The sequence below is a fragment of the Bombyx mandarina genome, chromosome 15 (genome assembly GCF_030267445.1).
Source record: "Bombyx mandarina strain Sakado chromosome 15, ASM3026744v2".
Lineage (NCBI taxonomy): Eukaryota > Metazoa > Arthropoda > Insecta > Lepidoptera > Bombycidae > Bombyx > Bombyx mandarina.
Window position 1 is genome coordinate 1741096 of NC_143221.1, and position 13493 is coordinate 1754588.

At 34.6% G+C, this 13493-nt stretch overlaps 2 protein-coding genes across 2 annotated transcripts; both read right to left on the minus strand.

Moving 5' to 3' along the window:
• Positions 1-572: 572 nt before the first annotated feature.
• On the minus strand, positions 573-5446 carry LOC114242638 (pre-mRNA-splicing factor 38B). The gene is made up of 7 exons (XM_028173883.2): positions 5258-5446; positions 5053-5184; positions 4410-4534; positions 2780-2915; positions 2148-2361; positions 1218-1415; positions 573-777 (listed from the first exon to the last, which is right to left on the minus strand). The coding sequence occupies exons 1-7, from the start codon at positions 5274-5276 to the stop codon at positions 636-638; spliced, it is 966 nt and encodes a 321-aa protein (XP_028029684.2). The 5' UTR covers positions 5277-5446; the 3' UTR covers positions 573-635.
• Positions 5447-11921: 6475 nt separating this feature from the next.
• ubl (Ubiquitin-like protein 5) lies at positions 11922-13364 on the minus strand. Its single transcript, XM_028173918.2, has 2 exons — positions 13045-13364; positions 11922-11985 (listed from the first exon to the last, which is right to left on the minus strand). The coding sequence occupies exons 1-2, from the start codon at positions 13220-13222 to the stop codon at positions 11942-11944; spliced, it is 222 nt and encodes a 73-aa protein (XP_028029719.1). The 5' UTR covers positions 13223-13364; the 3' UTR covers positions 11922-11941.
• Between the last annotated feature and the right edge of the window lie 129 nt (positions 13365-13493).

Consider the following 13493-nt stretch of genomic DNA (forward strand, 5'->3'; position numbering starts at 1 on the left):
GAAAATCTGGCGAGAAACTGGTTATTTAATTATGAAATAAGATGATATTGGTCGTTTATTTTAAAAAAAAATGTTAATTTCAAACAACAATTGGCATAATCACACAAGTCCACAACAAAGTGGCCGGATTCCCTTCACTTGAACATATCTTTTGTATAAGCCGCGCCAATAAACGAATCGAAAATGGCGTCTATGTACCTGCACTGACAGATGGTAGGGTCAACAAATAAAAAGTTATGAAGAAAAAATTGTTTATTGTAAAAAAAAAAAAGGAGAATGTACTTTATTTTACTTTATGCCCTGGCAGAGGGGGAGGTGTCTTATCTGGGATGCAACTTGCGTGGACACTTTTACTGCCAGTCATCTAAGTCGCACAACTCGAACTCAACAACATAGTAAGAACTGATACTTTTTTTGCATGCAGTACGCGCCGTGTAAAAGACATTAGTTTAGAGTGAGAGCGCATGATCGCCGCCGCCATTTTAGATTCGTTTCTTTATTGGCGCGACTTATACTTTATAATTGAAGACAATTTAATAATTTCTAAGAGACATAATAATAAAACACGAAAATAGAGAAAAAAAACAATTTATTATAAAAGACATTGATAGTGCGGATGTCACAGTTTGATGCGTTTATCTGTGCCGTCGTTCCCGCGAGCGGTCCCGGTGTCGCGGCCGGTCGCGCGACCGAGAGCGGCGCCGGTCGCGTCGGTCACGCCGCTCTCGGTCGCGGTCGCGCTCTCTATCCTCGCGCTTTGATCTGTCCTTTGAGTATCTGAAAATTTTACACCAACCACTATCAGAACAAACGTCCACTCGTCTCTTCTAGTGGTGGGCGATCCACTTACCAGTAGTTTTGACACTAATTAACGAACCCGACTAATGGAATTTCTCAATGGTTTATTAATATATCTTTTATTAATTTTATGGCATGTTACCCGTCAGCGCGTAGCGGGAATAACCCCTAAAGCTACCAGCGAATAGGTAATAGCGTATTATACTGCACAGCCGTATTTTACTGAAGTCATGGTGGTCTAAAGATAATCAATAAATCACACAACTTTGGTACCACCACCCCGCCTATTTCTGCCTTGAAGCAGTTATGCGTTTCGGCTTGAAGGTTGAACAAACAAAAAAATTGTACGTAGTTTACGAACAGTTCTCCCCACGTCACAGATCGTCATCTGGCCCCAAACTAGGATTCCCTGTACCTACCTGTCACCTCCATTCCTATCGGCGTAGTCCCTGCGATCGCGGTCATCGTAGTCCCTGCGGTCGCGGTCGTCGTAGTCCCTGCGGTCGCGGTCGTCGTGGTCGCGGCGATCAGATTCCATCCGTCCTGGGTTGTAGGAGGAGGCCCTTGCCGCTGGGGCCGGCTTTGTTGGTGCAATACTGCGGTTGTGCTCTGCTAATCTGTATCGGATTAAATTAATTTTCTTGGTCAGATATAATAGAATATAATAAATACTTTTAATATGCTATAAGTTGCACCCAGCAAAATAAAGTCCATATATGTCTATATGTATACATCATTGGTGGCCAACCGGTCGATCGCGGCTATTAGTCCAGTAGATCGAGGCAAGGCAAAAAATATAAATACATAAAACAGACTGAGCAACATAATCACCAACTGCAGCGGGCATCATTTTTATCTAGTTTAATGTATTAAATATGTTTTGGTTCAACATATTTATGTGAATCAGCATTTTCCTACTTAAAACAAATAAAAAATAAAAACCATTCTCATTTGATAAATTGGATTCTTTAAGTTTAGCAATTTCTAAAACTAAAGTAATTTGAGAAAAACAACAAAGAAGTAGTTACAAAGATTAAATTAAAATTTTATGTTATTCATTTTAATAAAATATAATACTTATTTGTATACTGAATTACAGTGTATCATTGAATTTCAAGAAATGTCATTGATAAATCGCAGAGGGTTTCATTAGTAAACAGTTCTAAGTTCTATTCAAGTTGGTCACCTCTGATATGCATATTCCAGTATTAACTTTAAGGTGGGTGGCGCATTTACGTTGTGGATGTCTATGGGTTCCAGTAACCACTTAACACCAGGTGGGCTGTGAGCTCGTACACAAATCCAAGCAATAAAAAATAAAAAAATTAAACAACAAGAATACTACCTACTTCTGTTCAATCTGTTTCTGGATGGGAACAGGTATCCTTGGAAACAATGTGCTAAACCAGTCAAGTTTTACAAGCATCTGTCGTACAAGTGCTCCAATAGTTGTGGATGCACCACCTCCAGCACGGGGGTCAACCTCTTCTTCATCTTCAAAGTAATCCACATACCAGTCAAATAGATCAGCTGGTGGTTGTGTATATCGAATGTACATGAAGCCTATTAAACAAAAATATAACACTTATTTCATCATACAGAAAACGTGTAAGGCATATCTAAAGCCAAAATGAAAATATAACATATGCAGAAAAGTATGGCTTAAATGTATAAATACAGTTGTTTTATAGTAAGTTCTTGATTGGAGATCCTGCTATAAAGTGATTGCAGTGGGAGTTACATTATTTTCTTATATTTATACAAAGGAAAATAGGCCCACCTAGAGAGATACTATTGTTGACACCTAATGGTATCTTATGTCTTGTGGAAGATCATTAAGATATACTAGAGTGGTGCATCAAGCCAAATTGTCAAAGAAACATGGAATATTGTGGATTTACATACAACTTATGCTTAATTTTATAGTTAAAGGAAAGGTAAGTTACTAATATGTTATAAAATAATCGAGAACCATACCTACCCAGTGCTCTGATATATGGAGAGTCAGTGTGTTGCAACAACCCGTTAACTTGTTTTCGTGTCAACCGGAGAGTATACAGCTTGTAGAGGAGGCAGAAAGCAGTGGACACAATTCCACCAGCACCCACACCTCGTACCTAGAAGGCAGAAAAAAATCACTACGTTATTATTAATGATTGTCATAAAACTTCAATTGAAACTAAAAAAATTGTTCCAAAATTGAAATTTAGTACTTGCAATAATTGCTAACATTTTGATATTGCTAGGTGAATAATGTGAGATCACAATAATCATCTGATAAGCACCATGGCACCATCAGTTTGTAAATGCAGACAGGCTCTGATGTTAGTAGCTTAGATTACTTTGGTGACCAGGCTCTCAGTATGGAGCGTAGAAGTAAGGAGGGCCATCTCTGTGTATTAAAAGTTTCCACTGGAAGGGAGCCAATTAAGATGGCACAACAGTAGCAAGTGGAAAGATTTTAAAAAACAGGGCCATAAACTAATAGAGTAGGATATTAAATGAAGAAGGAAAGAAACACTTCCTACTTAAATGGCAATAAAATTAAAGTGAAAATTTTAAATGCAGCACATTTTTTAACTACACAAGTCAGAAAATTTTTAAATTTTACAGCCCAGTACCCTGCTATATTCATGTCATTTCCTTTTCCTACACTAGGGCTATTTCAGTGAGACTTCCAACAATAACTTGGTGTTTACAGGTGGACATTTTTCAACTTGTCCCCAATGAAAGAAGGTTCTCCTTACTAGTGTACCCTCCATAGCTCTTAGTGATATTAACCTGTCCTTTACCTATCTAACTGTTATTACTTCCTTATTTTTTTAGTAGTTTCTATATAAATTTTTATATATAATAACTATATTAGTGCAAAAGTTTGATAAACTTACATAAATGGGTAAACACAACATTACTATGTTTACTAAATAATAGTTCATTTAACAATCATTCATTTGATTTGAAAGGTAGCTTAAATTCTTGATATGGTATTTGGTGAACAGTGAATTCCAGGTAAATAAATGTCTTCACATGTAAGGTAGTTTAAAAAAGTATATTGTTATATCAGATTAGTTTTGCTAAGCAAACAAATATTACAATATTATGTTTTCATAACTTAATCCAGCAGTCAGGGAACTTTTTAATTTATTACCCCAAAATAATTTTATGTAAGTTGATATTACCCCATGGCGAAGAACAAAAAAAAAACGGAATCACTTCTTTTTAGCATCTTTCATATTATAGCCCCCATGATAATTTTGAAAAAAAAAATTATTTTTTGTTTTTAATTTTTTGTTTTAATTTTAATTTTTTGTTTTGTTTTATTTCGTTTCATTGAGTTTGAAATAACAACGATTCTAACGAAGTTTCACTTCAATATATACTTTTTACTCACAAAAGTTACATTTTTACCCCCCAAAATTTCATTTGACCCCATTTGGGGTAATTTACCCTTGTTCCCCGACCGTTGACATAATCTATAGCACATTTCCAACATCAAGGTCTTCATTAAATACCTATATATTATACTAAGATTACATTCTAAAAAACAGTGCAAAATAATCTGAAGGTTAGAAAAACAAATAAACAATAAAAAAGGTGATGAACATACTCACGCCGCCACACATGCCGGTCTGGCCTGATGTCTTGCGGCTACCACGCTCCCATGGCTCAAGGTGTTTCACCTGATAATATATTTCGTCTACCACCTCATGGTAGGTCTTCAACTTGAACAGGTGCACTAATAACAATAAAATTGTGGAAATTGAAATTTATCCAATAAAATGTTAAGGCTTTTTTTAATTACTTTGCATACAGATAATTTACTCTCTATTCTGTCAATAATTGGTCTCTATATGCCTATTAGTCCCGTCCTTAAAATACTCTGTTCTAGAACCTTCACTTCAACTTGATTAATTAATATCAAACTCTTAACCTATGAAAATTTTAAAATAAATGTCATTTGAAACAAATGATAAAAATTTAGATGAAAGTGATTGCTTTGAAGACTCATGTAACAAGAAAGTTTTACTAAAGTGAGTTTAAGTAATTTTAAAACACAAGTGTATAAATAAAAAAGTGGTAGTACAATTTTGACAAGGTGAGCTCAGATTCAAGTTTAAAAGGTACTAAAAAGTTTGAAATCAACATTAAGACGATAAAATAAAAGCATAAATTAATGAAGTAATAGTGAGATAATTAAAAACGTTACTAATTCGAAGCCCAAACTCCTCTGCGTTGTTTTGTTTGCTTACCTACCTTTGAAGTAGCTAGAGCCTTGAATATTGGCTAATATTAGTGGATTCAAGTTCATGGTCTGTTCGTTACCCCATATCGGTAAAACATTATGCTGTTTTCCAGTTTTAGAAGTCTTCTGGTGTTGATTGAACTCTGAAATGTACAACAATCAACATGAGTTAAAGAGAACAATATTTGGTAAAGCAACAATTGGCACGAAACTCACCATCGATTTCAGTCATCATAAAATTCAAGTTATACTTATCATATGAATAAAACTAATATTATCAGCCCTGATTTAATGAATTTGCACTTTATCGTGTAGATTTCACTTGAAATGCTTGTTAAATTAAAACAAATGTGATTTCACAAAATTGACAACAACATGAAGCTCGGCGGCCATGTTTTAGAGATCGATCGAAATTCAAATCGAGAATCAAACTTATCGTTTTGGTTAAGGTATAATCTATGTTTTAATCTTGATACATCTGTGGGAGGGCTTTTTGGCGGGAACGCGGGTAGTGAAATTGTGTGATTTGTTTAATTATGTCTATTTAGTGTTTCTTCAGGCTTAAATGTGTAATAACAGTGGTTTATTAACTGTTTAGTATCTGTGAAAATGCACAAATGTAGGAAAATAAAAGAAACACAAAAAAAAAAAAAAACGTGTGGCACTCGGGAACTGCCGCCGCGGTAAAGCTATTGCATAGCATTTTGTATCAACTTATGCAATGATAATTAGATAACGATAATTTAATATTAAAAAAAAAAAAAAAAAACAAGACCACGCTATATTAAACATTAATAAAAGCAAAACATTAACTGTCCCCTTCACACTCATAAGCTAGACCGCGCGAGAGAGAGATGGGCAGACTTTTCATGATGCGCATGCAGTGTGACGTCACGTCACGCGCTTATTCACAAACACTACACAAGCGCAACGTGTGAATGTGTTGAACGCGAGCTACATAGTAGGCGTAGTGGGGGTGTCAGGTTATTTTCGTTACGGAATTTCTTGATTCAGTCAGCGCTCAAAGCCCGCGATAAAATCTATGCAATAGCTTAAAAAAGCCGCTAAACGTAACTTCTCGGGTTCTTCCAAAAAGCCCACTGACAAAGTCCCAGTAAATGACCACCATTTTACTGATATTATATTTCATACCATATCATTTCATTTCACTTCACGTCATCTCCGGTCACCGTTCTCGTCGAACCCGTCGCTTGCGACGAAGGGCTCGGCAAGTAAATTAACCCATAGACACAGCCCACTGAGTTTCTCGCCGGATATTCTGTGGGTCGCGTTTCCGATCCGGTGGTAGATTCTGCGAAACACTGCCCTTGCTAGGGTTCGTGTTAGTAACATCGTCAGGTTTGAGTCCCTTGAGCTCACCTACACGTCAAGAAGCTGAAATCAGGAAAGAAGCGTATTTATTGGAACAGTCAAACGGAACAGGTTCATCTATGAAAAAACTCGGAACTGTTGTCTATAGACCGAAACAACTGTTCATTAATATTCCATAAGTTGTGTTCTTCCGTTCCACAGCAGAGAGCCAGAAACGAAACCGTTTGGAACAAGCTCTTTTCTCTTTTCACGTACAAAAATAGAAAAAGATAGCATATACATCCTGGTCCCAAACAGTTTGTAACATGCTCTTTTCTCCTTACACTTATAGTAATAGAGAAGGATAGCAATAACATTTAACATGCATACCCATTTTGGCAAAAGTAGTTTCCACTGAAGTATGGAACCTACTAGTTTCACATATCATTATTATTAATAAACCAAGTTGTCAGTCCTGATGAGGTTATTACACTTGGCTGAATTCAGACGCTACTGAATTCAGTCAAGTGTAATAGCATTATGTAAGTTAGTCTACTGAATTCAGTAGCAAGGATGGTTTCTGAATGACCATAGATTATACACTTAATATATTTGAGATGAATGACTGAATCATTTAGAAACCGATTTAGAAACGCATTTAGGAAGGTGTACCTAATCGCATTTAGTTACTGAATGGCTTCAGTCGGCCCTGTCGGCCCATAGCTCTCCGTGCGTGAGGACGTCTTAGTTTGTTTTTTGCTTCCGTATAAAAAGTATTAATTTCGGTCGCCTTTATTTAATGTGCCAGACATTTATAAATAGCCCGACGTGTTTCAGGGATAGTTTTTGTCATCAGGGGTTAGGATGTTGAAGAACTAAATTTTAAATCTTTATACGATTTTCCTGTTGCAAGAAATCTTAATGTTACAACCAATCTTTCTTTTGGACTTATACTATCGTAGAATTAGAAATGTAATAGACATATAATAGACTATCGTAGGATAGTATTCTGCTTTTGAATAAACGGTGTCACAAGGCTTAATATTAGGACAAACGAGATTGAATCCATTTATAGAGAATTTCTGAAGTCTGCTGGTTCTAAATCACTCATAATGTTCATATTTGCTAACACTCCGCACAGCAATAAATATTTCTTCACTGATATTATTGTTTTTATTTTTTTTATTTTGAGAAATTGAAACAAAATATATAAACAAAAAAAAAACAAAAAAATTGTTGTTGTTTAACAATACTGGGGCCATCCTCTTACGCACACGACACGTCTTACATCGTTGCGTTTAAACTGACAATTGATTCAATAACTGAATTTAAAACAGTGTAATCAGAAGCTTCTGAATCCAGACGTCTGAATTCAGCTAAGTGTAATAACCTTATAAGCCTAAGAAAGCATGAAGTATTGTTTTCATTTCAAAAAATGTATTAAAACCTTTTCATATGTATGACTGTTCCTTTATGTGGAACATTTTATGTTTTAAAAAAATAATTTTGTAGTTTGTGATTAATAGATATTTGTTAGCTTAGGTCAGTGATACATATAAGTTAGGATAATTTTCTTGACTTGCTTTAGTTAGTTAGGTCTATTTAATTTTACTAAAAATCAAGAAGTACTTACAGTTAGACCTTTGGAAAAAGTACCTACCTACATGTTTGTTACCTCAGATTAGTATCTATCACACATTTCGTTTGATTTCTTTAATTAAAAGATTAGGTTAACACGTCTTAATAGTTATTAAACTGTAATCAAGTAAACTGTGTAATAATCTGTAAGTATTTATAATTTAGTTTTATGCGACTTTTTGGCGGGAACGCGAGAAGTGAAGTTGTGTGATTTGTTTTATTTTGTCTATTTAGTGTTTCTTCAGGTTTAAATGTGCAATAACGGTGGTTTATTAACTGTTTAATATCTGTGAAAGTGCACAAATATGGGAAAATGAAACAAAGCCGCTGGACGCAACTTTTCGGGATCCTCCAAAAAGTCCACTGAAAAAATCTTAGTAAATGACCACCGTTTTACTTAGATTATATTTCATCCCATATCATCTCATTTAATTTAATTTCATCCCAGTTGATTAATGTCTCAAATTAATCATTTTCATTTCATTTCACTCCATATTATAATTATTCATAAAAATAAGCATATAAATTAAAATAAGACATGACTTAAAGGTCTTAGTTACCAGGTCACAAAAATCACTTAAAAAAATACGTGTGCTAAGTACCGGTAAAATGGGGCGATTAGGGACAAATTCTAACTTTATGACCAATTTTAAGGTAGTTGTTGATGTATATAATGCTATAACAGGATCAAAATGATTGAGTGTTGGGGGCATCTTTGTTGTCCAATTTAAAACTATGCAACTAGCATTCCAGTTTAAGCAAAAAAATAGGTGTAATCCCTATTTACCCGGAAATTGCGGTTAATTGGGACGAAATGAGAAATTTGCTAGGGTGGGCACTACTTGGTTTTAATTTATTTATTTTATTTAGTTGCACCAACAAAGTGATCATAAATAAAAAAACATTGAAAAACTGACACTCTGAACAAATATTAAATATTTTATTATGAATTACTTAGACATTTTTGTCCACCTTGAGATTTCATTGTTCTTATTACATGTCTGTGCAAAATCGACTTACTTATAGTAAATTGCTTAGCTATTTCAACTAAAGACTTATTCCCAATTAGGCAATTTCCCAATTGCTGTTTTTAATATTAAGGGATAATATCTCTTATAAGGCTTTGCACTCTTTGATACGTACACGCGAGGCATATCTAAAAATAGAAAACAATACGTAACTGATAATATAAATATTTATCAAACAATAAAATAACACATTGATAATTTTGAATAAAAGTTCTAGACAAAAACATCATGAATAAACCAGATTTTTACCAACAAATTTAAAAAATATTGTTATAACTATATGACAACCCTAGAAACCTGTACCTATTTATACTTAGGTCGTTTCCATTTCACGTATTCTCATCCCAATTAACCCCTTTTTCGTTGTTATTTGTACCTAAAACGTCCCCAATATCCCCAAAAACAACAAATTTTTACATGTATTTTTATTAGACTTGCGCAAAACATCACTTCCCAATGTAATGTGATATGACATCACTTTTACAGACAGGTGATATTACTCGAAAACATTACACATCACTCTTAACATTACACATCACTCTTAACATTACTCGGTGCGTTCAATAGATACTGTGACGAATACATTGTATCTATACACCCGAATCATTACCTAAGTGATGTGTTCATACTTTGTATTGTAATCTACTGTTATATTACTTGACAGAGATTGACTTACTTAATAATATAATAATTTTATTTTTTAATTAATATAATTTATTGTGGGATGAACGGATTTCATATGGCGACTTAGACTGCAAATTGAGCTCGACGATAATGTTAATATACGAGAGCAGTAGACGCATTGTTTCGGCGCGGTCTCCTCAAAATGCATCCAAAGAGGACTGTACTTTCATTTAGACGCCATTCTTTCTTTCACTTATTAAACACGCATTAAAACAAATAATAAAACTATCTTCAAACAAGTGCTTAAGTAATTCAAGCACAAAAATTAATATGAAATATTACTAAGCAATTACGAGCGACTAGCGATTTTACAAAAATTGCGAATAAAAAATTAAGTAACTACTTGCGGGGAACTACCGGCTAGCCGCATGAAAAATATAAACACAAATATCTATATTAAAATTCAGACGTACCATAGGTATAAAAATGTACCTAGCGGCCAGGGCATACGGTTCAAAATCACTAGGAATAATTCTGTGTTGCTTGCTCATTTCTTTTGCGTAGATCGGTCTGTCTCGCTCGCTCGTTTCCGTTCGTGTATATTAAGTAACATTACACGACAAAGAAAGAAACATGTTGGGTGATAGCTTCGCTAGAAATAATAGTGTTCTGTGGGTGATAGACGTGATAGTGTGATGTTTGTTTCCTTCGCGTAATGTGTGATGTTGCATTACATCGTAGAGTAATATTACCGGAGTAATATCACTCGCATTACTTACACATGTCTAATTTTTATTTTATCAAATACATTAAAACCAATAACAACTGAGACTTACCTATAATATACATGATGGTTCAAACAACATAAATCACAGTCGTCTTCTATTATTATCAAATAAATAAAAGAGAGCAGTTTCTAGCACTAAAATAATTACCACCATAGAAAGTTAATTTGAAACGCGATTTTTTATAAGTTAGCAGCTATTATCATGCATATTCAAAGTTGTTTTGTAAACTTTCAACGTTCTACTATTAAACTACAAAAAATGGAAGATTTTGCAACGAATATAAAAGTAATATTGAGTGTCGAAAGATTTTCCCGATTCGCCTCTCAATCCCTAATCGCCCCATTTTACGGTACCTACTGCTTATTGTAAGAATGCCTCGAAAAAGATCCAACCTCTCCCAGTGCAGCAGGAATGCTAAAAGAATGAGATTAGTTCGATCACAGGAATCTGAAGAAGATTATGAGGCAAGACTCACTGCATGTGTGGAACGTCAGGCCAGGTTTCGTGCCACAGAAACTTCGGCTCAGCGAGAATCTCGATTGAGTTCACATCGTTCTCGAATGATGGCCACTCGAATTAGGGAGAACAGGGAACAGCGTGAGGCACGTTTGTCCATCGATCGTGAATCTCATGCACTATGGCGTGAGTCTAAGACTTCCACTAATAGGAAATCCCGCCTGAGCTCTCGGAGGGTTCGGATAGCAAATGCCCGGTCTCAAGAGACACTTGAAGAACGAGAAGCACGTCTCACGGCCGATCGCGAGGGTCACGCACTATCGCCAGAGTCCGAGAGCTTTACTGATAGGGAAATCCGTATGAGCTCTCAGAGGGTTCGAACAGCAAATACCAGGTCTCAGGAGACACTAGAAGAACGGGAAGTACGACTAACTGCCGCTCGCGTTTCCAGTGAGCCTGTTTCGCTATGACAATAAACAATAAAGCCCAATGTCAGATGCTAAAAGTTGCGGGTGCAGATCTAAGTGTTAACTGTTTTTCACACAATCAGCTTTATGTAGCTCTGTCATGTGTTAGCAATCTTAGCAACCTGTATGCTTTGATCCCTGACTATACATCTAATGCTGTGTATAGAGAAGCATTACTTAAAATTATATTTTTCGAAATACCCAAATGACTGTGTTTATGAACCAAGAGATATGTCCAAAAACTGCTGCCCAGTCACTATTCTATGCGGAGAGATGCGGACACAGCTAGTTAGTAATAGAATTACAGTGGTTGGTCATATAGTAGGCTTACTTTATTTATGGTAATTAAAAATCAATGTGTTCATATACCTGGTCTGGAGCCTCTTTCATGTGTCTGTCTGTCTTTATCCAATTAATGAATAACTGTCTTTACAGGAGTTGAGCTTAAATTTGATAAAAAACAAAGTCAATGTCACATTACATGGAATAAAGAAATAACTTCATAAACTTAACAAAATATTAGGATTTAATATTATTATTAGGATTTAAAGTATTATTAATAAAAGTATTAAAATACAAATGTTTTTATTATTGATAGTACAGCTCCAAATTCATCCCATCGTGGATTTCATCTGTCTTCACATTAAGGAAATAAGTAGAATTCAAGAATGTTAAATAGGTCCTCAGGTTTTCCATTGATCAAAAAAAACTTAAATACTCAAATTAAAATCTTAGTATTAGAGACAAATCTATTTGAAAAATATGAATTAGTACATTCTTTCAGATGACCAGTGATGATATTAGATTAAAATAAAATATATTTATGTGACCATGTGTTAAAACAAATACTAATTGATCATTTTTGTTACATATGTACCATAATTGTCAAAGTGCCATCTGAGTATGTACATGTCCTACAGTCTTGATGTAGTTCCAAAGTAATGAAAATTCAGTCTTATTCTAGATAATTAAAATCAGTGCAAGTAATAATGTATATAATAATGTAATACATTGCAGGCATTTACCCAATTCCACCAGCACTTCAAACTCATTTCTCACTGTAGTCACTGGCATTTAGAAAAATACCAGAAAAAGATTTTAATATTGTGTAGAAGCATCAGAAATTAATCAATTTTAACAAATGGTATATTTATGTGGATAGATAATAGGCTACTCTTTGTATTCTACACACACAGGGCCAAAAGAGCCTGCAAATAATATTAACTAAACTCTTAATAATTTTACAGATTCTCATAGCAGTCTAATTAGTCACTGAAATCTATACTGCCACTAACGGAGATCTGAAGCTACAGCTTGAACCACTTTAGGTAAAAACTTTCCCACCTTCCAATCAAATACCTATGTCATACTACGTAGAGCTTATAAACTAAGCGAGATTTAGATTCAACTAATTATATTGTTGTTGGCATTCAAGGTATGTACTTTGATATGACCGTCGATGTCTATGGGCTCCTATGAACACTTAACAGAATTTCGGCCTTGGGCTCATCCACCCATCAAAACTATAAAAAAACAACCAAGGCTTGATAATATTCTGTTATCTATCAGAATATTTTCAAGCCTTGGTTGATTTTTGCAACGCACGGATCACTAAAAATGACTGAAAATATGACGATATTGGTGAATGTAACGCGGGAAAAAGCCTGTGCTTTATATTTTATAAAGGATACAGTCTGCAAGTTTAATATGATCCTTGAATACTGTGTACCATTTCTTGAGTACTATTTTGTCGTATCTAGTGCCAGTTTGTGCGGCTATTAACTTCTTTAAATCACCCACGGTATCGTCAGGGTTGCATTTAACTCGAACCTTCTTACCGAGTCGATCATTGCATGTTACTTCAAGCATTTTGCTCTCAAATCAGCTCTCAGTTTTATTAAGAAATAAAATATATAAATAGTAATTTTTTATTTCTTTTAGTTGTTTTGACTCCGTTTAAAATTTTTACAGCAGTTTTGATAGTTTTTGTCACGTTTTTTTCTTTGAATGTTTCGCTGGCCTGGTAACGAGACCTTTAAGCTAATTTTGAAGAAATATATCCAAGAAAATAGTTTTCAAATATGTACTTGAGCCAAATGTTAATCATATATTACAATATTATGGTAGTATATACACATGA